At 46.7% G+C, this 25,684-nt stretch overlaps 2 protein-coding genes across 17 annotated transcripts in view; one reads left to right on the top strand and one right to left on the bottom strand.

Annotated features, from left to right (window-relative positions):
• Positions 1 to 22,572, top strand: part of ANTKMT (adenine nucleotide translocase lysine methyltransferase) — a 28,285-nt gene extending 5,713 nt beyond the window's left edge. For 3 of the 12 annotated variants that reach the window (XM_037910066.2, XM_043524626.1, XM_043524625.1), the window contains one exon: positions 408 to 4,868. In XM_037910066.2, coding sequence (XP_037765994.1) covers positions 408 to 593 — 186 coding nt within the window. In that variant the 3' untranslated portion in view covers positions 594 to 4,868. Of the gene's footprint in view, positions 1 to 407; positions 8,576 to 8,617; positions 9,764 to 10,222; positions 10,731 to 12,992; positions 13,169 to 15,052; positions 15,859 to 19,304; positions 19,448 to 20,988; positions 21,146 to 22,524 lie in introns of those variants that run through there. The other 9 variants (XM_043524624.1, XM_043524623.1, XR_005226969.2 and 6 more) reach the window with 8 other exon arrangements.
• The window catches only part of CCDC78 (coiled-coil domain containing 78), a 75,974-nt gene continuing 51,952 nt past the window's right edge, over positions 1,663 to 25,684 (bottom strand). For 3 of the 5 annotated variants that reach the window (XM_043524622.1, XM_043524621.1, XM_037910059.2), the window contains 13 exons: positions 21,639 to 21,725; positions 21,139 to 21,318; positions 17,632 to 17,805; positions 17,300 to 17,350; positions 14,992 to 15,080; positions 13,209 to 13,287; positions 12,192 to 12,317; positions 10,725 to 10,936; positions 9,757 to 9,931; positions 8,721 to 8,764; positions 4,071 to 4,137; positions 2,539 to 2,639; positions 1,663 to 1,796 (listed from right to left, as the gene is read on the bottom strand). In XM_043524622.1, coding sequence (XP_043380557.1) covers positions 1,670 to 1,796; positions 2,539 to 2,639; positions 4,071 to 4,137; positions 8,721 to 8,764; positions 9,757 to 9,931; positions 10,725 to 10,936; positions 12,192 to 12,317; positions 13,209 to 13,287; positions 14,992 to 15,080; positions 17,300 to 17,350; positions 17,632 to 17,805; positions 21,139 to 21,318; positions 21,639 to 21,725 — 1,512 coding nt within the window. In that variant the 3' untranslated portion in view covers positions 1,663 to 1,669. The remainder of the gene's footprint in view (positions 1,797 to 2,538; positions 2,640 to 4,070; positions 4,138 to 8,720; positions 8,765 to 9,756; positions 9,932 to 10,724; positions 10,937 to 12,191; positions 12,318 to 13,208; positions 13,288 to 14,991; positions 15,081 to 17,299; positions 17,351 to 17,631; positions 17,806 to 21,138; positions 21,319 to 21,638; positions 21,726 to 25,684) is intronic. The other 2 variants (XR_005226967.2, XM_043524620.1) reach the window with 2 other exon arrangements.

Below are 25,684 nucleotides of genomic sequence, written 5' to 3'. Positions count from 1 at the left end.
GCCCTGTGGATATTACCACTAAAGAATAGATCTTGCTGGCATTTACTTCTCATCTCCAGGGAGCTAGCCCCCTTCTGGGCTATTACGGCATACTGTTGAGATAAAATTAATTTTTGGACATAAAAGCAAAGCTCAATGAATGTGTCCTGGATTGTAAGTTCTCCAGGGCTGGGGCTTCGTCTATAAATGCGTTTCCACCATGCCCACCATAATGGGGTCCGGATCCTGACTGGGGCCACTGGATGCTACTTCAATATCAATATTAATAATCAAAATGACAACTCTGCTAACCAATGGCAAACCTGCAAAAAGTCTCTAGAACACATCTCACACACACACCAACTTTTTCCCCTCCTTGTGATATCTGTGACTGTTAGTAACAGCATCCCCTTCCTCCTCCCCATTAGCTACCTCTCCTAGAGACAAAGCTGCTTGCAGAACTGCCAGACGAGGCCCGTGTGGTGGCTGGACGCTTCCCCTTTCCCACCTGGATGCCAACCACCAATGTTGGAGAGGGTATAAACAGAAGCTGGGCCTATGATATCAAGACTGTACGGCAAACAAAGAACAAATTTGAGGGAAGCCCAGAATGAGTTGAGAGCTCAGCTGCAGCTGGGGTTTACAGCCTGGACAATAGCATTGGAGCCTCTGCAAATGTGTGTGCTTTTTTAGCCACTCAGAACTGCTCTGGAGGGCAAATGCTGCCATAGTGTGGCTGTTCAGCTGAACAGCCCAGCAAGCATGGGGGGTGGGGGGGGGTGTTGCAATGAGAAGGGAGGGGTGATGATTTGCCAGACTTTACCCCACGTGCTCTGGCTTCCCTAGAACCAGAATCCTGGCAGAGCTGGGGTGCTGCTTGCCCCTCACTGTAGACAGAGCCATTCTGGACTGTGTTCAGAATTCCCTGGGGGGAAGGCTCAGTAATGCAGCTTCTGCAGGTCTCTCCTTTTCTCCCTGCTAATCAATTCCCTGTAGGTCTTCCTCACATAATCCCCACCCAGCAGGTCCTTCTCCATGGAACAACTCACCATGAGTGCAGAGCAGTAAAGTCTCTTCAGGGCCCTGTGCATAAGAGCAGCTGAGCTCAAATCCTAACCTGAACCCTACTTCTACTCCTCTCTAGCTCAGACAGGGGTGAGGTGGTGGGAGTTAGCACCGGTGAAGCACAGCACTTTGCAGCTGTTACAATGCTAAAGGCAACGGTCTAGCAGAAGATGAAGGGAACCTGTTAATTCAGGTGCATAGTAAACTGAGTCCACCAGCTCTGCAGTAGACTAAGTTTGGGTGATGGTTCAACCCACTCTGGTGCTGCACTACCCTGAGGTATCAGCAATGGTGCTTTGCGGCTACTGAGCACTTCTGCAATAAAAGGGAAATCTTTATGGCCTGCTGGAGGGAGGGAAACTTGACAAAACAAGATAAAGGGGGAACAAAGCACTGAGTTTTGATCTTGATTTTTAGTAAATTTATTTACCTCTGTAGAGTCAAATGTATACTGCTGATTTCCTTCTCAGCAAGTCCTAGTCCTCTAGTAAGAGGGCCCTAATGTGAAGAGCACTTGCTGGAGTGGATTATCTCTTGGTGTGCCAGAGCACTGAATACTACAGCCAGGCAGCAACTCCGTTTTATATCCTTGTCTTTGCTATGATTGTCAGGGCCATGGCAAAAACTACAGTTGAGGGCTGCTGGTCCTTTTGGATCTCTGCATTAAGTGAGCATCAGAAGCCCCAGCACTGAATGCTCTGGGTGCCTCGCTCCCTACAAGTTTCCTTAACCTCAGGATCTCCTGCTTGTACCTGCAAGAAACACAGGTTACAAAGAAAAGCAATGTCAGCCTTGCATCAGCTGTGGTCATAAGAACTCTGCTGAGGACTGAGATTGTAAAGCCAATGTGAGGCTGAAGCCAAGTTCCCAAACGCTATCCAGACAGGGGGAAAACTACAGCTAAGGGCAGTGCTACATTTGTCCCAACACTTCATGTGAACTGATACCTAGGAACTCAGCCAAGGGATTCCATCAGCAACAAACCTGGGAGTTACACCAGGCATGATTTTGGTCCTCTGTTTTTAAGAGCAATTAGTTGCAGTTGTACAAACTAAGTGTAATAGCACCTCGTGGTGGTGGAAGCACTAGCAGCTTGTCTCCCTTGCTGTGGCTGTGATGAACCAGTTGTTGACAGGTGACATGTTAAATGAGTTACAGAGTGGAAAGGCTTTGAATTCTAGAGTCTTCCCCACTCACCCCCTCTTTAGCCTCCTACATAGCTTTCATCATCTGCAGTGTGGGCTGCAGCCCAGAGGAAGGAAATATTATGTCCTTAGAAAGAACAGATGCAAACTCCCTTGATCATGCTGAGCTACTGATAATGCCAGCTGCTCACACAGCTGGATTCACTTTCAAACATTAGCTGGGCTGCACTGTGGGAAGGCAGCACTTAGGTCAGGTGTCTACACTGGAGCAGTTACCGCAGTATTCATCAGCCTTGTAAGTCAGCCTTTTGCATGGGGCACAGGACAGATGAAGGGATCCCCATCTCACCTTGCAAGATGCTTATCTACATATTCCTGCAGCTCCAGCACCTGCTCTTCTGCCACAATTGCCTGAGTCAGCAGCTGGCTTCTCTCCCTCTCCAGATCCTCCTGGGGGCAGAAATAGCAAGGAGAGAACAAGAAGTGATAAGGGAGTGCTTTGTGGGAAGCACTGGACTGGTGCTGACTCTCCACTCTGAAGTGGTCATCAAATCAGAGGCTACTGAATTTCTCATGCACGCATCCTCCAGCCCTGAGATTTCTGGGCATTAAGCTAAATAAGCTGCCCGGTTAACTGAAAATCAGAACAACATTCAGACACATGAGCCTCCCAAAAAGCCAAACCATCAGTGTTCAGTGCCCTGAAAACAATGACATCCTGCCAGTGCAGCCAGCTTGGAGACACTGTCAGGTGTATTGAGATGGGCTGAGAGGGGAGGTGCTGTTTAATACCAAAGCCTCCTGTTACACGACCAGCAGGAAAGAGTGTTAAATCCAGTCCTAAAACACCCCCAGTTATCCCCAGACAACCGCCTCACAACCTACTCTCTCCACTAGGGCGGTGTGGGGATTGGTAGTGTGGCTTCCAGATGTGCAGCACTGGAATGTATATAACCTCCATCCCCTTCCCTTGCAAGAGTTTTTAAAGAGATCTTCCCTTTATAATAATAATCTCTGGCTCTTATTTAGTGCTTTTCTTCAGTAGATCTCAAAGTATTTTACAAAGGAGTATTATCCTCATTTTACAGCTGGGAAAACTGAAGCACAGAGTTGTGCTATGACTTCCCCGAGGTCACCCAGCAGGCCAGTGGCCAAGCCGGCATTATATCTCCTGAGGTTTTATTACAGTGCTCTGTCTGCTAGGCCACACTGCTTCCCTCCTTTAGTCCTTGTCTAAATGAAATTTAAAAAAAAACAACCAACCATGTGACCACAGAGTGTTATATGATTTCTCCTAACTTGTATGGACAGAAGAAATGATAGGAAAGCATGTTTTGCTTCGGTGTCTATAGCTAATCCAGACTAGGAAATTGAAGCCCTGCTGCAAATGCTTCCAGCAGTTGTTCCCCCCAACCCAGCACTGAAAGTGATTGAAGTGCTAGAGTACTACAGGCAACAGTGTTTCAGAAACTGTGCTTGGGGTCTCTGCGACAGCCTTTCCTCCTGAACGTTTCCCTTCTTTGTATTCACCAGTGGTAGTAATAAAGGGAGCGCTAGTGTTTTTAACTGCCATGCCAACCAACCCTGCTCAGGGCAAATCTAGACAACATGGTGGTAAAACTGCCACTGGCCACAAGCAGCTTGTCTGCTCTGGAGCTGCCAGTGGTGTTATCTCCCAGTGGAGCTGCACTGCTGCTGGTGCACAGATGGGAAATGTTTTGGAAGAGCTCCAGCAGGTAGCAGCATGTTAGATCAAGAAAAGCATCTATCCTGGGAATGAACATGTAATGATAACGGTGGCAGTGACCATTACAATTGCAGAAGTGCTTGGTCTATGCTTAGCCCTCTTTTCATTCTGTCTCAGAACAGAAAGCATTTTACCTGCGTGCTATGTGTGAACTCCTGGAGCTGCTTTCTGATCTCTGCCCAGCCCACCTCATCCAGCTTGCTAGGATAGAGCAGCAGATGTTAGTTACAATCATGTATACAAAGCCAGACCATCCCTAAACCATGGGGCTTGGCATGGCCGCCAGACATGCTACTGCCTTTTCAGCAGCCCAGAAAGCATAAATTTCAGATCATCTTCCAGCCTGATTCCCTGCATGGCTACAGAGCACACCTCTATTCCTTCACCTGCCTGGGCAATGAGAGTCACAGGTCCTATAACCTGGATCTCTGCTGGGGTGGCTGGATTTGCCCTTAGTTTACATCATCAAAACAGACATGAGAAGGGACTCAGTGCAGAAATAATCGTTAACCTGACTCACTAGGGTTGAACTTTAAGGGAAAAGAGGTGAGAGGCAGAACAAATGCCAAACACTAGCACTTACTTCTTTTTGTGCTTCTGCACAAATCCATACATTCTAAAGTGGAGTGTAAAAACGGTGACAGATGAGCTAATTATGAAGAAATAGGCAGCCAAGCCATGGGAAAGTTCTTCCTATTCTGTCCTGGACTTAATAAGCAAAATATAGGTCACATCTGATGGCCAGGGGTTTTGATTATATAGAAAGAATGGTATGAAATGAGAAATGCATTGTGTTCAAACTCTAGCCCATATAGAAGTTAAAGGCTTAATTGGGATTGAAAGAGCTCCCTCTGGTGTCTGTGTTAACAACTGGAAAAAAGTGAGCTGTAGCTCACGAAAGCTTATGCTCAAATAAATTGGTTAGTCTCTAAGGTGTCACAAGTACTCCTTTTCTTTTTGCGAATACAGACTAACACGGCTGCTACTCTGAAACCTTTCTGGAAGAAGGGGATTTTAATTTTATGTAAGTAAAATAGTTAAGAGATCAAAAATAACAGCAAAATACATATGTCTAAATAGTAATGGAAATACAGCAATAGCTCTCAGTGAATCAACTCTGTTAACAACATGCATTTGCAGTGTTGTAGCTGTATTGCTCTCAGGATATGAGACACAAGGGGGGTGAGGTAATATCTTTTATTGGATTAACTTCTCAACAGAAGTTGGTCCAATAAAAAAAAAATTCCTCACCCACCTTGTCTCTAACACCTTGTCTCTAACAATATGCATTGTCAGTCTAGTAAAAGGAGGGAGATCATGGCAAGGATATAAACAGAAAATAAATGTCATTACAAGTATGGATAGAACACAAGCCTCTAAAAGAAACTTAACAGGAAGATGCATCACTAAGGTCCAGATTCTGCTACTTTTGTCCCTTACTCCTCAAGTAGTCCCATTGAAATAAATAGATGCGCTCAAGGATTAAAGTACTGCTCAGCATGGGAAATGATGGCAGAATCAGGCATAGAGCTAGCGCTCATTTCTAGAGACACTTGGTAACCATGTAGCTTAGGGTCTGACTGATTCAGAAGAGTTACATATTTGGATCTCTTTAAAACTGGATTTCTGTTTGAAATATGTCACACTAGAGACTCCATGGTAAGGCTTTAAAACAGTTTATATTATAAACTGAATTCTCTTTCTCATTCACACACCCCAATTTCGAGGGCGGGAGGATGATTTCCACCTACCATTTCTCACATGAAGTATTCACAGAAAAGCGTTCAGGAAAGTGTCAGATTAATTGGACAAGTATTCTGGTTGATAGAGGTTCATATCCTACCCTCATCACCAGGGGATCTAAGCACTTTCCAGTAGCGCATTAAGAAATTTTACTAAGGTCTATTACGTGTCTGTTCTCTCATCCTCTTCCCAAGGAGAGAATTGGGTGTGCAGTGTCGTGTTCTGCTGTGGTAGGGTATTTACAAGAATGAGGTGTTGAAGAGGGGGGAATTTTTTTCTGAAAATTATTCTCTCTGTCCACTCATAACTCCAAAGCAGCTTCATCTAAGAACTCCTAGCTTCTGTTATACTCTAATCTGCAGTGACAATAGTGCATGGGACACCTTGACCAAGCTGGAGCATAAAAGCTGTTACTCATTAGAGACAGAGCCTGATACTCAACTGCCCTGCCCTGGTGCCATTGTGTAGACTTGTTGAAAGGAAGTGCCAAGTGCATGTGAAATGGTAACAAATCAGATGACTAGTGTTTTACGCCCACTTTGTCCTAGTGTCAATCACTGCATGAGGAATTAGGCAACAGAGAAACAGGCCCTGAATTTGTTGGTCTTATATGTAATAGCTTTTGGGAGGGGTCTAGTACAAGCTCCACTGTGTAATCTAAGCTTTCATTGAAAAAGAAATATGTTTCTAGCCCTCTCTGTTGGGAAGACAGAGTCCTCTGTGCTTACAAGTTTAGCAGGGTGAAGTTACCAAAAAATAATAGGCTATTCATGGTGGAAAAATTGTAGTCCCTCCAAGTTACTCTCCCTCTCCCCTCATCTGCCAATCATCAGAATTTCTACTGATTCTTCAAGTTCAGCATAGCGTGTATCTTTAAACACATGCCCATAGTGTGGTAGTACTGAGGACAGCAGCAATGGCAGGCCCTTCTCACCCTGTATACTTCCCTGCTCTTGATTGCAGAATCTCCTCTTAGTTCCTGAGTCACTACTACTTCCTATCACTAGAGCCCTGCAAATCTGCGGCTATCCACTTTGTATCCACAGACCATGTTTGTGGATCAGATGCGGATAAAAAACTTTGTATACGCACAGGGCTCTACCTATCACTGCTGCCTGGAAAGATGGATCCCTTAGAGAGAAGTGTGGACAGTGTCCTCTTTAGACCCTAAGGACATGAGACCATGTGTGTCTCCTGCAGCTGCAGTGCCCCCTGCAGGAGGCATATTTCTAATCTTAACAGTTTTATACTAACACAGGGGTCAGCAACCTATGGCACACGTGCCAAACACGGCACGCGGGCCAATTTTTAACGGGACGCTGCTGTCTGCCGGATCCGGGTGGACAGCAGCGTGCCACTAAAAATCCTGCCTGGCCCGGCCCACTCTTTTCCGTGGACGATCAGCTGACGGCCCTTGCTACGGAGGGGGAGAGGAAAAAGTGGGTGAGAGGTAAAAGCGGAGCCGCAGCGCGCTCTCTGCTCCAGGGATCTTGGGGAAGGGGGTGGAATCAGGGCATATCCCCTCCAGCCCCCTGCCATGAGCCGCTCAGGGCAGGGGGCTGGGAGCACCCCCACAACCCCAGCTCACACCCCTAGCCCTCTGCCCTGACCCCTGTACCCCCCCCCCACAACCCAGCCCTCTGCCCTGACCCTTGAACCCTCCTCACACACACCCAGCCCTCTGCCCTCACCCCTGCACCCCCCACACACCCCAGCCCCGTGCCCTGACCCCTGCACCCTCCCACATTCCCACCGGCACCCCTCGCACCAAATGGGAGCTGCCCAGGTAAGCACTCCACACCCAAACCTCCTGTCCCAACCCTGAGCCCCCTCCCTCATTCTAGCTCCTGACCAGACCCTGCACCCCAACCCCCAGCCTGCTCCTTCACCCCCAGCCCTGTTCTCAGCACACTCCCACCCTCATCTCAGTGCAGAGAGAGGAAGAGAATGGCTAGAACCAGGGAGAAGGTAGGTACCTACTCTATGTGGACAGGGCCAGGACTCCTGACCGGCAGCAGGCTGAGCGGGGCCGGCAGCCGGGACTCTGGCTGGCAGGAGCTGGCGGACAGAACCCCAGACCGACAGCAGGCTGAGTGGCAACGGGCCGAGCCGCTCAGCCCACTGCCAGTCTGGGGTCCTGGCCACCGGCCCCGCTCAGCCCACTGCCAGTCGGGTTCTGGCTGCCTGCTCTTTGCCAGCCAGGGTCCCGGCCGCAGGCCCCACTCAGCCTGCTGCCGGCCTAGGTGAATGGAACCCCAGGCCGGCAACGGGCTGAGCGGGCCAGCAGCGTAAGATCAGCATTTTAATTTAATTTTAAATGAAGCTTCTTAAACATTTTGAAAACCTTGTTTACATACGACAATAGTTTAGTTATATAATATATAGACTTATAGAGAGAGACATTCTAAAAAACGTTAAAATGTATTATTGGCACGCGAAACCTTAAATTAAAGTGAATAAATGAAGACTCGGCACACCACTTCTAAAAGGTTGCCGACCCCTGTATTAACATCTGTTCTCTCTCTGTGAGCTCGGTAATTAGAGTCTCAGTAGAATAACTGAGTAGAGAGGAAAGAAAGATAACTCATCAAAAACTACTGAATAAGTGACAAGCAGCCAAATCTAGGAGGTACCAGACACAGTTGTGGCACACCTGCACCAACCCCTGCTCCACCCAAAACTTGCAAGCGTGTTCATGTACTGTGAGAAAGCAGAAACAAGACTTCCCTGATTCTTTAAGGACACAGGTAGTCCCATTTAAATCAATGGCACTACAAGTATGATTAAAATTAGGGCTTCAATGGCTACCTCATTTCCAGACTAAGCATGCTGTACCTGACAAAACTGACTTTTCCACTTACATACGTTTTTGTACATATTAAATTATTTCAGCCAGCACGGCCTCTCCTGTCCTTATTTATTTCCTTTCCCCAAACAGCTGAAGCAGCTCTGGATCCTTAGTGATATGCAGAGGGATGAAGGAGGCAGCCACCTTTGACACGGAGATTACAATACCAATTACATAAATGGAAGCTACTTACTGGTGAAGAGATGGTCCTAGTGCAGAGCTTTCACGCAGTCTTTTCTATAGGCAAAGGAAGAACATCATCTTTGTGAGCATTAACCCAATGGAATCCCTGTTCCTTTGCAGGGCCAGCATTGGATACATCTCAGTGTTGTAAATGGCCACCACTGACACTAACAAGGAAGTGCTCTGCAAGATGATCTCAAGGCTTGTGGCTCTTCCTCTCTACTGGGAAGTAAAGCTAGCTCATTTGAACTTAGGAACATAACTGCTCTTGGGCAAAATTAAGGAGAGGAAATGGATAAAACTGGAACCTTTCCAGGTACTGTCTGCCATTCAATTCCTTGTATATTTTATTTTGCTGAGACAGTAAAGCCTCTAAGGACAGTGAAATCTTTGCTCTGCCCTCTCTTGCCTCCCTGACTTTTCTCCAAAAAGTGAGGCTGCAACTATAGTATCCTTAAGGTAGTTATGGACTAGCAGCTCTCACTGCTACCACGACAGAACTACTGTGAGAGCAGCAGTACCTGCTACCAAAGTCGACCCCTTCTTCCCATCCTATTCACTCGTTAGCTTCCTCCACAATCCCCAGACTGAAGAATAAACAACTCTCCCCCACAGATCTCTGTCATCCCTACAACCTCTCTGCAGTGTGCAAACCTACACACTGTAGAGGTCCAGCAGGTGCGACTATACTAGACATGACAACTGTGATCAGGTGTCCCACCTCCTCACAGTTGTCACAAGGAGAGGCACAAAGGGACGGAGAGTATGGGCCATGCTGGTGCTGCCCCCTAGAAGGGCAGCCTGGGCTACAACAAACACTAGAGCAGTGGTTCTCAACCTGCAGCCCAATCAGCACACAGCTGCAGCCCATGTGACATCCTCAGGGCCATACAGGTAGTATTGGATGTGGCCCACAATGGTAAATTGATTGAGAACCACTGCACTAGAGGATCAAGAGGGGAAAATGAGAGATCAAACTGAACCTCTCTTTCCACCTGACAAGTCCACTCCCTGCACAACAGCAATGCAGTGAAGCATGTGGTTACCTTCTCCTGCAGTTCATGCAGCTGTGTCTCTAGTTTTGCTTTGTCCTCTCGCAGCTGGTTTAGCTCCTGGGTTGTGCTTGTCAGTAGCTCAGAATCTGTGATGGTGAAATGGAACTCAGGAGGGCCTGGGTCTATCTTGCTGCCACCCTGAGACTGGATCTGCTCACGCTGCATCCTTAAAGAAGCCAGCAGGGTAGTCAAACAACAACAAGTAATAACAATGAGGGAGGCAGCATCAGCTCGGTAAATTACTGTCCACTTGTTTCTGCATATCTGATACCAACGAAAGGCCAAGCCACACACTGAGATGAGTAGGAGCAGCCAGAAGCATTCATACTATTCTTTGGCATGTTTCTGCTAACAGAGAGAATAGAGGAACTCAGAGTTCCATCATAGCCAGTGCTTCTCAACCATTACCTACAGTCCTATCTGCTGGGAAAGACAATGGTATATGGTTGTGTTTCAGGGAAGGGCTCTATGAAATGAGAAGGACACAGCATCAAGTATGGAGCAAGTGTTGCATGGAAGGATTATGAAGCATGAGGTAACCCTGGTTAGAAAAATTAAAGTAAGTGCTGTGCATTTATACTGCACCTCTTGTCTATAGAGCTTTACAAAGTTTAGCAAGTGTCTTAATTCACATTTTACATAGTGGGAAACTAAGGCACAAAGAATGCCTGAATTTTGAGAAGAGTCCCAATTTTGTGTACATAAGTTGAGAAGCTTTGCTCCTGATTTTCAAGAGTGTTTAGCAAGTCAAAAACAGAACCCAAGTTTCCAGATCACAAATTCCTTGCTCCAACCACTAGCCTCTGGCTGCCTCTCCACCATTAATGGAGGATGGTGTAGTGTTGCTCTGAAGGACTATAGAGCACAAGTTGTTCTAAGCAGTCCTTCTTATTTGGGTGCTTTAGCGAGATGATGATCTTTCATGGCTACAGAAAAGACTCAAAAGCCCCCTGACCTACCTGTAAGCAATCAGCAGGTTTTCATGTGTTTTGATGAGGTTCTGCATACGCTTCTTGTAACTGCGCACAGCTCCAGCCAGCTGCTCCTCCCGAGATTTATGGGCAGCCCGGATGTCCTTCAGCATGCCATCCACAAAGCTCTTCATGTAAGCATGGTCAGCTGGTACTTTGTTGGGCCCCTTAGAAGCATTTGATTTGCTGTCCATATATTCCTTTAAACACAGAGAAGGAAATCAGCTCAAGCAGACTGCTGGACACAGAATGGCTGTTTCCTAAGACACTCAACCAATGTATTAGGGTGGCTACTCCCTGTCCTGCATAGGAGAACTCATCATCATCAGAATGCTTAACATTTACAGCACTTTCCAATTAGTAAGTCCAGTACAAACTAACTAGCCTCCAGCAAGTGGGGAAAATGAGGCACAGAGACGTTAATGCCTTGGACACACAGTGAGTCAATGGCAGAGGTGAGAATGCTGGCTTCTATTCCTCTGCTCACTCTATTAGGCCACACTATCTCTGACTCCTTGTTTGTTCAGAAGATTACAGAGCTCTATTAGAAACTGAGCTGTTCTTCTTAGCAAAGGTTCCTTTCAGTTGTTCTCTTGATCCATCACCACACTGCAATCTCTTGCAGCTGTTGGCAAAGACTGTACTGCTACCTAGGATGGAGAGACTAGCAGATTTCTTCCAAGATATGGCCAATTTTCCTCAATGAACTGTCCTGCAGAATGTACTCAAGGATCAGTGCAGGTCCTATGCCATGAAGTCTAACACTTCTGCAGTGCTCTGAGTCCTCATTGATCCCCTGCAAAACTCGTTGCATGCCAGAGAAGTGTATTCCCATAATAACTTTAGGCCACTCATGTTACAAGATTCTGTGATACAGCAGGAAAGGTGAAGAGGCCATGGATCATGGAGGGTGTCAGTGTTTCCTCCTGGAGGAACAAAGGGAGGATTCTTTTACCACAGATGATGGAGTCAGCACACTGTGAAGCCAAAAGTGGCGCAGTCTGGCCTGCTGAGAGAGACTTCCAGGGCACTGGATTTAGAAGCCAATTGAAAAGTAGCCATAATAAATAAAATGAACATGCAATTAAAATAACTTGACCGAGAGAGAGACGTGGCAGAGACTCGGTGATTGTTCTGGGCTGTCATATGGGAAATCTGGGTCAGGCAATGATTTGGGTACTCCTGCCCCCAGACTCGTGGGCTGCAATCAGAATACATGCAGGGTATAGTTAGACTTTCATAAAGAGGGAGAAAAGATCCCATTCTTCAACTCTCCCTAGCAGCCACCTGACAGAGTGGTATTACTCCACTAGCCTGCAGCTCGAAGAGAGAAACAGTAGAGTTTTAAGAGCAGTGGGCAGTGCCCAAATTCAAATGTCTGCATGTAAAACTGGAAGGAATAACTAAACCCAAAGAATGGAAATGCAGATGCCCATACATGGCAGGGATCCTCACCACCAGGTCCTTGATGTACTGAGTAAGACGACAGCGATATTCCTCATTCAGCTCCTTCAGCTGAAGCTGCAGTTGGGAATTCTCAACCTCCACCTCCTTGAGCTGGCTCTGAGAGGTGAGCAGCACCTACAGCACAGGAAGCATACAGTCACCCCAGGGAACCAGGTTCTTCCCTGGGCCTCCTATTGGCCAGCTGAGCTTTAATCACTAGTACTCAATAGGAAAAGGAAGGTTAACCTAGAAACTTTACTCTCAAACAGTCCATTTTCCCAGGAAAAAGTCACTCTTAAAAAGCAGGGCATAAGGGACCACATGAGACAGTTCATAAAGGGCAGAGAGGGGGGGAAGATTCTGCTGTCATCCAAGAACAACCCAGGAAATGTTTACTGCACCCATTCCCCAAATATGCTGCCCATCCCCCAAAGAATCTGGGCACCAATTGATTGGCACCTTCCCTCTGGTGATCTCAAAACACTTTACAAGCATTATGGAATGAAGTTTCAGAACCTTGTGAGGGAGGAAATTCTTATTGCCTCTATTTTATAGCTAGGAAAACTGAGGCAGGGAGCTGTTCAATAACCAAAAATTGGACTAAGACTCAGCAACTCATTTATGTGGCCCCTTAGTATTGAGGAACTGAATCTTCCAGGTACTAAAGGGGTTCGTTTATCCAGAAGAATGACAGTTTCTGGCTTTCTAGAGACAGAAGCACAAAACTTAACACATCCATGGAGGATGAGCTGGCCCTGCTCCATAGTGCTATACAAATGTGCTGAACACAGGCGTTTCTCCTTGATATAGTCTGACCCTGCTATCAGAAACAGCAGTCGAGATTGATCAAGCCCTCCTGCAGAATGAGATGCTGACAAGACTTCATGGAGGGGAGACTTCCAGGTCAGAGCCTCACCCATCTTGCTATTGGCTCCAAGTTACTAGTGTATGGTGCTGTACAACCAAAGGAGGAGCTGACAATCTCGGTGAGTCACAGTGTCAGAGGATGGGTCCTAGGGATCTTACCGCTGACTGCTCCACCAGTTTGTGCTGAGTATTGCGAATCACTCTTTTGGCCTGCTGCAGCTCCTTCCCCATTGCCACCCTGCATACACAGAATGGGGGACATGTCACTTTAATCATTGAGGTGCTCTTCCATAAATGGCTGTTCCATTGTCCCAGAATACTGTCCACGCCATTTGGCATACTGTAGTGCTTAAGTTTCAGAGTAACAGCCGTGTTAGTCTGTATTCGCAAAAAGAAAAGGAGTACTTGTGGCACCTTAGAGACTAACCAATTTATTTGAGCATAAGCTTTCGTGAGCTACAGCTCACTTCATCGGATGCATACTGTGGAAAGTGTAGAAGATCTTTTTATATACACACAAAGCATGAAAAAATACCTCCTCCCACCCCACTCTCCTGCTGGTAATAACTTATCTAAAGTGATCACTCTCCTTACAATGTGTACGATAATCAAGTTGGGCCATTTCCAGCACAAATCCAGGTTTTCTCACCCCCGCCCCCACACACACACAAACCCACTCTCCTGCTGGTAATAGCTTATCTAAAGTGACCACTCTCCTTACAAAGTGTATGATAATCAAGGTGGGCCATTTCCAGCACAAATCCAGGGTTTAACAAGAACGTCTGAGGAGGGGGCGGGGGGTAGGAAAAAACAAGGGGAAATTTCTCCTTGTTTTTTCCTACCCCCCTCCCTCTCCTCAGACGTTCTTGTTAAACCCTGGATTTGTGCTGGAAATGGTCCATCTTGATTATCATACACATTGTAAGGAGAGTGGTCACTTTAGATAAGCTATTACCAGCAGGAGAGTGGGTTTGTGTGGGGGGGGGGGGTGAGAAAACCTGGATTTGTGCTGGAAATGGCCCAACTTGATTATCATACACATTGTAAGGAGAGTGATCACTTTAGATAAGTTATTACCAGCAGGAAAGTGGGGTGGGAGGAGGTATTTTTTCATGCTTTGTGTGTATATAAAAAGATCTTCTACACTTTCCACAGTATGCATCCGATGAAGTGAGCTGTAGCTCACGAAAGCTCATGCTCAAATAAATTGGTTAGTCTCTAAGGTGCCACAAGTACTCCTTTTCTTTTTGTAGTGCTTAAGGCAAGGAACCAATAGTATTGATTAGAGCCAGAAAAAGCACAGGCAGGAGCTATGCACCTGTGCTATCCCACAACTCCATGCAACTTTGCCAATTTATGTCCTCAAGGCTGAGCAACCCAAAAAAGCCTGATATCCTGGTACAGGTATCTCCTAAGCAAATATTACAAACTGTGGCCCACTATATGCTGGGCTGAGATCATCAAACTCAGTTCACTTGAAACCAAAGGCAAATTTCATTCCAAGCCAACTAATGTGAAAGGGAGAGCAAAGCCCCTCTAGTCCCAGCCTTTCCCCTAGTATGGGCTGAGCTTCTCAGTCTCTGCCTATTGATGGAAGGAAGAATGATCATATGCTCAAGACACAGGGACTCAGGAGACCTGGGCTCAGTTCATGCTCTGCCACAGATTCTCTGTGTGATCCTGGGCATGTCAGTTAGGCTCCAATTTTCAAAGGGGCATCAAGGATTTAGGGACCCAAATTCCACTGACCTTCAATAGGAGACAGACACCTAAAATCCACAGGGCCCCTTGAGACTTGCAGCCTTTATCTCTGTGCTTTCGGTCTCTCGCTGTAAAATAGGGATGCTATTCAATTCATTCATGTTGGTGAGGCTGAGATATTCCAGTGCGAGGGGCTAGGCAAACAACTCTACTAGGGGGTGGGATGGCCTCACACACTCACACTCTCTGTTCCAGCTTCTGTTGCTGAGAGTCATACGTTTGCTTCATTTTTTCAATCTCAGTTTTTCTGTGATCCTGGTTTCCAAGCAACTAAAAGACAAGAATGAATGGGGAAGATGAAAGGCATCCTGCAAAGAGAATGACTGAACTGCAGAGAAAGCTCACTGAGAAAGAAAAAATTACCAGTTACCTAATGGATTGCCACTCGCTGGAATGATACGTGCTAAAGGGGGTGAAGTGAAATGCAGGGGAAAGGGCAGACGGAATAGGGAGCAGCTAATACACTAAAATACAGCTAATACAATAGGAAGGTTGTGTTAAATCTATCCTGGCTGCATAGGTATCATCACACTAAGTGTGGACTCAGATGAGATGTGGATAGGAGAGTCAGATTACCATGAGAAACTAAATGGTTGGTACTAAAGCACTAGTCAATATCACACAAATGATGAGGCAACTGAGGCAAGAGGCTACTCCAGCCCAGCATTCTCGGTTTGCTTTATCACCACCACCTCCAGGGGGTTGTCTATGTCCCTAGCAGAGCTCTCAAGATCCCTCTCATTCACACCACCCGTTCAGCCAAGGAATGAAGGCTAATACTCCCTTAACTAGCCAAAGGGGTCACTGTTGAGCAACTTGGGACATCAGCAGAATACACTGCTGGTGTAAGCAGGCACAGCTCACTTGACTTCAGTGATTTCTGTGCTCTTTTTTCCCCAGTGGGATTCCTTGACTTTACAAAGCTTTTGATCCGATCTCCCACAGTATTCTTGCCAGCAAGTTAAAGAAGTATGGGCTGGATGAATGGACTATAAGGTAGATAGAAAGCTGGCTAGATCATCGGGCTCAATGGGTAGTTGGCAGCTGGTATCAAGCAGAGTGCCCCAAGGGTCGGTCCTGGGGCCGGTTTTGTTCAATATCTTTATTAATGATCTGGAGGATGGTGTGGATTGCACCCTCAGCAAGTTCGCAGATGACACTAAACTGGGAGGAGTGGTAGATATTCTGGAGGGTAGGAATAGGATACAGAGGGACCTAGACAAATTAGAGGTTTGGGCCAAAAGAAATCTGATGAGGTTCAACAAGGACAAGTACAGAGTCCTGCACTTAGGACGGAAGAATCCCATGCACTGCTACAGACTAGACACCGAGTGGCTAGGCAGCAGTTCTGCAGAAAAGGACCTAGGGGTTACAGTGGACGAGAAGCTGGATATGAGTCAACAGTGTACCCTTGTTGCCAAGAAGGCGAACGGCATTTTGGGCTGTATAAGTAGGAGCATTGCCAGCAGCTCGAGGGATGTAATCATTCCCCTCTATTCGGCATTGGTGTCCAGTTTTGTGCCCCATACTACAAGAAGGATGTGGAAAAATTGGAAAGCATCCAGCGGAGGGCAACAAAAATGATTAGGGGGCTGGAGCACATGACTTATGAGAGAGGCTGAGAGAACTGGGATTATTTTGTCTGCATAAGAGAAGAATGAGGGGGGATTTGATAGCTGCTTTCAACTACCTGAAAGGGGATTCCAAAGAGGATTGATTTAGACTGTTCTCAGTGGTACCAGATGACAGAACAAGGAGTAATGGTCTCAAGTTGCAGTGGGGGAGGTTTAGGTTGGATATTAGGAAAAACTTTTTCACTAGGAGGGTGGTGAAGAACTGGAATGAGTTACCTAGGGAGGCGGTGGAATCTCCTTCCTTAGAGGTTTTTAAGGTCAAACTTGACAAAGCCCTGGCTGGGATGATTTAGTTGGGGATTGGTCCTTCTTTGAGCAGGGGGTTGGACTAGATGACCTCCTGAGGTCCCTTCCAACCCTGATATTCTATGATTCTGATACTATGTGGATTGATTGTGCAGCTCTCCCAGCTCTGGGGGCAAGAGAATGGGCCAGAGGTTTGAGCCCAAGTCTCTTGCACAGCAGTGCAGAGGTGCTACCACTGAGCCAACCCTTCTGAGAGATTATGGTGAATATGCACTTAGCAGGTAACACAGACCCACTTCCTTTAAAACTCTTGTCTATATCTGCCCAGTGAAAATGGCCGGGGGAAGCTCCCAGCTCCTCCAGTCGCAGCCTCTCCTTGCAGGAGTCACTTTTTAAAACAATGCAAATCCAGTTCTCTAACAAAAACCCAGAGAGAGTACATGCCATTTGGTAACTACACAGCTCTCAAGAAACTAGGTGTAGGCAATTCTCCAAATTCAATCTGACAGATGTTTTGCATGGGGGAAGGGTGAACAGGGAGGATGAGCCCCACACAATAAATAATCACACGGACATAGCTCAGATACACATGCAGTCTTGCACACTCACATGTCTCTCCAGTTTTCGACGTTCATGTTCAGAGGCAACTATATCTTCTGGCTGATTTAAAAAAACAGAACAGGACAGTGGTCAGATTCTGGTCGCTTAGAATCATAGAATATAAGGGTTGGAAGAGACCTCAGGAGGTCATCTAGTCCAACCCCCTGCTCAAAGCAGGACCAATCCCCAATTTTTGCCCCAGATCCCTAAATGGCCCGCTCAAGGATTGAACTCACAACCCTGGGTTTAGCAGGCCAATGCTCAAACTACTGAACTATTTCTTCCTTCCTTGGCAGAAGCAAGGAGATCAGACTACCTAGGAGGCCAGACAAGTTCCATACCTTCACTTTCCGGGCAGAGAGGCGGTGGACCACAGCCCGCACCCTTTCCAGCTCGGCCGAGGTTTCATTGGCCAGGGCTTGGGATGGGGAGTAGTTACTCCATGACTGAGGAAGGGAGCTCATGGTGTTGACCAGGTTTAGTAGCTCTATGCTCAACTCTTCGTTCTTAGCAACCTGCAAAGTAAAACAAGAAGGGAACTGTTTCATTTCTTGAGATTTCCCCTCTCCAGCTCTCAGTGTGTATTATTCAGCATGCACATGCAGTTCTTTATATACATTAAGCATTCACTTTTATCCCTTTGGATAGCAGATTTTTTTCTCTCACCTGTCTGAATATGGTGGTGAACTATTTAATTCTCGTGGAAAGGCAGGACTGGTATCATTGACTAGAACCAGCTAGAGAGAGCAGAGGTGTTGCTGTGTGATATTTTTCCTTACACAGCTCTGCCAATGTCCCTCAATTCTCCCCTGCAGCATCCATGCTATTCCAGTTCTGGAGTCCTCACACAGCTCTGCCAGTGCACCTCATTCAGGACTTGCAGGTCCTCCTGCTAATCCTCTCCCTGACCCCCGCAGCTCTGCCAGTGCCCCTCACTCCTTACCTGCAGTGCCCCTTACTATTCCAGTCCTGGACCTTTCCTAACCAGGTGTTACAAAAAATGGACAGATGTCCTCTAGGATCTAGGCTGATGCCACCCAAGTCATTTAATTTTTGATCTTTATTGTAACTGAACACAGACCTCCAGAAGTAGATTAACCCACAGCACCACCTAACCATTCAGATTCAATGCAGTGCCAGTACACATTTTGGAAGGATAAACATCATCTCAACTAGAAAGGCTCAGTTACAGGGGATCTGGAGTGAATATTGAGGGAATTCATGTCTCAAGGGAGGATTAAATAACAAAACACTGATGAGGTTTTTGATTGGGGACAAGTTTGAGTAATTGTTACCAATGCGCTGAATCCTGGAGGATGTGACGCTTTGGTAACCTTAGTCATCCATTTCAATAATGGGTGATTAAAAGATAGCATATGGTGGGTTGAGGCAGTGACGGGAGGAGAAAAGAGAGACTGACAAACGAATGAGAGATACAGCTGTAAAAGGAACAGAAGAGCTACATGAGATCTTGCTTTATGTGGATAGCTACAGGGAGACAGGATTTGCAAAGGGCTATTTTGAGGAAGTTGCACAACCCCCCAGTGCCCCTGAAGAACCCCACAGCACCTTCCATAAATCAGGAGAAGTGTTGTATTGATTTAGATGGACTACATTGGCCAAAGGTGTTAATGTAGTCACTGTCCAACATTAAACGGTGTTAAACAAGATCTGGGTTTGGTATACAGAGACCTCAGCCTGCTTAATACCATGGCAAACACCATTAAAAATCCTTTTAACCTTTTGTTAAAGACAAAAAAGAAGGACAAAGAGGTAAAGGGTTCGAAATGTAAAGTATGAAATAAGACTTTCATTGTAACAACATCCCCATTCCCTTTTCTGTTGGAGAGAGGTTTTAAAAGGAATGCCCACCCTCCTGGTCTGACACATTCTTAGATGGTATCTGAGATGGAAATAACTGCACCCTTGGGGCCAAAGAGAAGAAGTTAGTTTAGATGGGCTGGAGCTGTCATTGTTGCTGTTGTTGTTATAATTCAGTCCTGTTTCAACCCAGGCAGTGTTTGGGATTCAGCTGGAACTGGAAGAGATGGCGATGTCATCAGCGTCTCTTTCTCTCTGGCCAGTCTGGATATCTCTGAGGACTAGAATGAAGAAGGTCTGGAGTTCCAGGAAACAGTGGGGATGGCAGCTATTATGGTGAAGCTTGCTCCAGTAATCCCTGTCTGTTCTTCTGTACTTTCCTCCCAAAGCCTCTTTCTTCAAGGACCCACAAGGGGTGTGATGGCTGGAATAGCCCATCTCCCCATTTTTTGTCCACCAATTAGGCCTAATATCTGACACATCGATTTTGGTTAATTGATTTCTGGATCCACATTTTCTTGTTTACCAGGCACAGTCCTTGAGCTATGTCAGGAGGCCTTTTGTTTCGGACTAATTCAGTCTTTTTATCTCCCTTTTGCACCTTTCCCCATCATCATTTGTTAGTATTGGGACATCTTATGAATTTATCTTCCTTCCTTCCTTCGCTGAGCTCACAAGGTAAATTTGTAGGCCCAGTTATCACAATAGAAGTTTCTCCGTCTCCCTTACACAGCAATCCTGAGCCTTTCCGGGTGGATGGCCCAGTATGTAGCCAGTTTACATGGCCATTTGGGGGCCTGGCAATGGCTGATCTGCATACCGCCAACATCAAAATCCACACACCCACATCTGCAAAGAAGGGTAGGGCTGCGTGCAGGCCACAGATTAACTGATTTGAAAGAGGATTTACAATAAATTTGCTAACAGCCTCAAAATGACTGACTGACATCTTAGAGGATGGACTTTTCCAAAAGGGCCATATGGCTAAAAAGGCCAAGCCAGCCAATCTCATTTCCCTTGGACAGACACAGAGCAATTTGTGAATAGAAACACAGAATTGTTTTCATAATTCTTCCGAGACTCTCCCTGTTATTTACAAGAGCTCACGAATGAGCTCACAGAGATGCTTTTGGGCCAAGAAGCCATGACAACACACTGGCAAATTCACAGACAGCTCATAATTAGAAGAGTGTCAGAGGTTCATTGTGTCCTGAGGAGATCACTGGGGGTTTTGAACCTGAGGCTCCTTTTGAAAAATCTGTACTGAAAAAATAATGAGCAAAAGCCACACATTGTGACTAGTCCCAACTAGCTAATTCAAAATCACTTGCTTCTGGCAGTGAGTCCAGTGGTTAAAGCAGAGGACAGGAAGTCAAGAGACTACTGGTGAAATCTTGGCCCCATTGACTTCAATGAAACCAAGATTTCACCCTAGGTTTCTAATCCTGACTCTGCCACTGACTTGCTGTGTGACTTTTGGAAAATTACTTAATCTCTGTGCGGCTATTTCCCTAACTGTAAAATGGACCTATTGACACTTACCTACCTTTGTAAAGTGCTCTTAAATCGTTGTATGAATATACTAAGTATTATTACTATACCATTAAAACTCTAATTTAAATTTTAAAGGGACACCGTCAACTTGAAAATCATATTTCCACATGAAAATTGCATACCTCCCATGGGTAAAAGAAACTAAGATTACTAAAAGAAAGTACCCCAAAAAATCCCTCTCGATTCATTCAGTATGTTTATTCTGACAATATTTTATGTCTAGTCAGTTTCACTGTTCTCTTCATGGTCCATTACACATCCTGGTTCCTGCACTAACAAATAAGGCTCCTCTGTGAGGAGCTCACATCCATGCTCTTTCCCAGGCCCAATAGGAGGATGTTCTCCAGCAACAGCAAAGTAGAAATTGAAGAGGCAGCAGGCAGGCATGTGCACAGAGGAGGAGGAGGGCAGCATCACTGAGAGCAAAGCCTGCATTGTGAGGAAAACTCAGCAGGTTAGCAGGTCTCACTCACCTCCTGTTCATGTTCTTTGCCCAGGGCCATATAATTGCTTTTCAGAATGATGTACTCATCAGCCAGCTCCTTGCGATTGGTCTCCACAGTGTGCAGGCGTTCCTGTAGGGCATCATGCTCCCCAGTGACCTTCTCATCATGGAGCTCCAACTCCAGAATACGGTTCTCCAGGGTCAGGATCTACAGTGTGCACGAGGCACAATTAGACTCTACAACGGGAACTGGGTGGGGCAGTGTAACATTTCTAGGTTTTCACTTGGCAAAACAGGTTCTCATCAGGCTTAGCACATAAGTGACACAAGTTTCGGAGTGCATTTTAATGCTCATGCAAGTGAAGGGAGAATGACAGCTCTAGCAAGAGGCCGGGACAAACTGGGTATTAAGTGCGCACCAAAGATTCTAACCCTAGAGTCAGTGTATCTGACAGAGGATGAGTATGAAGAGCAGCAGAGATGGGTTAAAGCATACAGACTGTAATGCAGTATTATAGTATCACATACCATATTTTTCAGTTCAAAGTTCTCTGCCTCATACTGCTCTCTCATTTTGTTTGTCTCGATCTGGAGATCAATGAGGTCCTTAGAAATCTATGAGACACACAAATAAGACTGCACTGTAATCTCAGGTACAGAAATCCACAACAGGAAATTCCAGTCTCCTGAAATTAGGGCCCACAGGACATAAGTGGGGTTTCAGGGACAATGAGAGGTAAGATTTCTTCAAAAAGTTACTTTTGAAATCAGAGATTTTTTACCCTGTAGAATCCGTTCAAGAGACTCTGACTCCCCCTTCACTGCAAAGGTGGTATGTGCCTGTTCCAGTTTGCCAGGGTAATGCCAGACTAGCCAGCCTGACAAGGTGTATGAAAAAGAGAAGCCCTCATATTTATGTTTGCAATCTGTAGGCCAAATCCTACAGTCTTTATTCAGTCCTCACTCAGATAAATGTCCCACTGAAGACAATGGTTGTTCTGCCTGAGCAGTGACTGAATCGGGACTAAGTATGTGGCCAAGAGAAAGCAAGCTAGCCTCCAGCAATGGTCTGGAGCCTCAGGCCTGGTCTACACTACGAGTTTATGTCGGATTTAGAAGCGTTAAATCCGAATTAACCCTGCACTCGTCCACACAACGAAGCCATTTTTTAGACATAAAGGGCTCTTAAAACTGATTTCTGTACTCCTCCCCAACGAGGGGATTAGCGCTGAAATCAACATCGCCATTTTGAATTAGGGTTAGTGTGGATGCAATTCAAAGGTATTGGCCTCCGGGAGCTATCCCACAGTGCACCATTGTGACCGCTCTGGACAGCACTCTGAACTTGGATGCACTGGCCAGGTGTACAGGAAAAGCCCTGGAAACTTTTGAATCTCATTTCCTGTTTGGCCAGGTGAGCTCATCAGCACAGGTGACCACGCAGTCCCAGAATCGAAAAAGAGCTCCAGCATGGACTGAACAGGAAGTACTGGATCTGATCGCTGTATGGGGAGAGGAATCCGTGCTATCAGAACTACGTTCCAAAAGACGAAATGCCAAAACTTTTCAAAAAATCTCAGAGGCCATGAGGGACAGAGGCTACAGCAGGGACACAACACAGTGCCGCGTGAAACTTAAGGAGCTCAGACAAGCGTACCAGAAAACCAAAGAATCAAACGGACGCTCCGGGACAGAGCCCCAGACATGCTGCTTCTACGCTGAGCTGCATGCAATTCTAGGGGGGGCCGCCACCACTACCCCATCCTTGTCCGTGGACTCCCATGATGGGGTACTCTCTGCCATGGCTGAGGATTTTGCAGATGGGGAAGATGAGGAGAAGGAGGACGAGCTTGAGGAGAGCACACAGCACACCGTTCTCCCTGACAGCCAGGATCTTTTTATCACCCTGACCGAAATACCTTCCCAACCCAACGAAGCCAGAGAAGGGACCTCTGGTGAGTGTACCTTTTTAAATATAATACATGTTATAAAAGCAAGCGTTTTTTAATGATTAAGTAGCCCTGAGGACTTGGGATGCATTCGTGGCCAGTACAGCTACTGGAAAAGTCTGTTAACGTGTCTGGGGATGGAGTGGAAATCCTCCAGGGACATCTCCTTGAGCTCTCCTGGAGGTACTCTAAAAGCCTTTGCAGAAGGTTTCTGGGGAGAGCAGCCTTATTCCATCCTCCATGGTAGGACACTTTATCACGTCATGCTAGTAGCAAGTAATCTGGCATCATTGCATGACAAAGCCTGGCAGCGTATGGTCCCGGTGTTTGCTGGCATTCAAGGAACATCCGTTCTTTATCTCTCTGTGTTGTCCTCAGGAGAGTGATATTGTTCATGGTAACTTGGTTGAAATAGGGGAATTTGATTAAGGGGACATTCAGAGGTGCCCGTTCCTACTGGGCTGTTTGCCTGTGGCTGAAAAGAAATCCTCCCCACAGTTAGCCATGCGGTGGGAGGGGGTCCATTGCGGCTGAGCTGTTCGTGTTTGGCTAGGAGGGATCTTCCCTGATACCAGCCAGGCGGTGGGGGGAGGGGAAAAGCGATCATCCCAGAGAATTGGATGGGGGGAGGGGGTTGATTTGGTTTCTGCTGCTGCACGTTAACAGGAAAACTGCAGTACTAAATGGCCAACTCAACAGGCTTTCCTTGGTATGGGAAAGGAGGGGGCTGCTGTTATGAAGGTTGCAGAAGCCGAAAGACTATGGCATACCATGGCCGCCTGCAAGCCGAATTCTGTTGCCCAGCCCTGTGTGTGTGATCTCTAACACCAAAGCCGCAGGCACTCAATATAAGATTCAAAATGCGACCTTGTACCAAAATCACATGTGCTATTTAATGTGAATAGTGTTGTTCACCGTGAAAGAGTATAGCCATTGTTCTGTAAAATGTATCTTTTAAAATACTTCATTCCCTTTTTCTCCTCCAGCAGCTGCAAATGTTTCAAGCCTCCCTCCTCCATCCCAAAGGCTATCTCAGATAAGGCAGCGAAAAAAACGCACGTGCAATGACATGTTCTCTGAGCTCATGCAGTCGTCAGGCACTGACAGAGCTGTGTGGAGGGACACAATAGCAGAGTACAGGATGGTGGCCGATGAACGTGAGGAGAGGTGGCGGCAGGAAGATCAGAGGAGGCATGAGGAAACACTGGGGCTACTGCGGGATCAAACGGACATGCTCCGGCGTCTGGTGGAGGTTCATGAACAGCAGCAGGATCACAGTGTGCCACTGCAGCCCCTGTTTAACTGCCCTCCGTCCCCCCAGTTCCATAGCCTCCTCACGCAGATGCCCAAGAATGCGGGGTGGGAGGCTCCGGGCACCCAACCACTCCACCCCAGTGGACAGCCCAAGCAACAGAAGGCTGGCATTCAACAAATTTTAAAGTGGCCTTTTCCTTCCCTCCTACCCTCCTCCCACACCCCACCTGGCCTACCTTGTGAGTTATCTTCCTATTTTTGTAATCAATTAGTAAAGAATACATGTTTTTTAAATGATAGTGACTTTATTTCCTTTGCAAGCAAGCTGTGATCGAAGGGGGGAGGGCGGGTGGCTTACATGCAATTTAGAGGCAACCAAGGGGGCAGGTTTTCATCAAGGAGAAACAAACAGAAGTGTCACACAGTACCCTGGCCAGTCATGAAACTGGTTTTCAAAGCTTCTCTGATGCGCACCGCTTCCTGCTGTGCTCTTCTAACTGCCCTGGTGGCTGGGTGTGTGTATTCAGCGGCCAGGCGATTTGCCTCAACCTCCCACCCCGCCATAAACGTCTCCCCCTTACTCTCACAGAGATCGTGGAGCACACAGCAAGCAGCAATAACAATGGGAATATTGGTTTCGCTGAGGTCTGAGCGAGTCAGTAAACTGTGCCAGCGACCCTTTAAACGTCCAAATGCACATTCTACCACCATTCTGCACTTGCTCAGCCTATAGTTGAACAGCTCCTGACTGCTGTCCAGGGTGCCTGTGTACGGCTTCATGAGCCAGGGCATTAAGGGGTAGACTGGGTCCCCAAGGACAACTATAGGCATTTCAACATCTCCAACAGTTATTTTCTGGTCTGGGAAGTAAGTCCCTTCCTGCAGCGGTTTAAACAGACCAGAGTTCCTGAAGATGCGAGCGTCATGAACCTTTCCCGGCCAACCCACGTTGTTGATGAAATGTCCCTTGTGATCCACCAGTGCTTGCAGCACCATTGAAAAGTACCCCTTGTGGTTTATGTACTGGCTGCCCTGGTGCTCCGGTCCCAAGATAAAGATATGCATTCCGTCTGTAGCCCCACCACAGTTAGGGAATCCCATTGCAGCAAAGCCATCCACTATGACCTGCACATTTCCCAGAGTCACTACCTTTGATAGCAGCAGCTCTATGATTGCATTGGCTGCTTGCATCACAGCAACCCCCACAGTAGATTTGCCCACTCCAAATTGATTCCCGACTGACTGGTAGCTGTCTGGCGTTGCAGGCTTCCACAGGGCTATTGCCACTCGCTTCTCAACTGTGAGGGCTGCTCTCATCTTGGTATTCTGGCGCTTCAGGGCAGGGGAAAGCAAGTCACAAAGTTCCATGAA

Source organism: Chelonia mydas, chromosome 10 (assembly GCF_015237465.2).
Source record: "Chelonia mydas isolate rCheMyd1 chromosome 10, rCheMyd1.pri.v2, whole genome shotgun sequence".
In the NCBI taxonomy this organism is placed as follows: Eukaryota; Metazoa; Chordata; order Testudines; family Cheloniidae; genus Chelonia; species Chelonia mydas.
The sequence above is the reverse complement of the archived record's forward strand: the minus strand, read 5'-3'. Positions and strand labels throughout refer to the sequence as shown.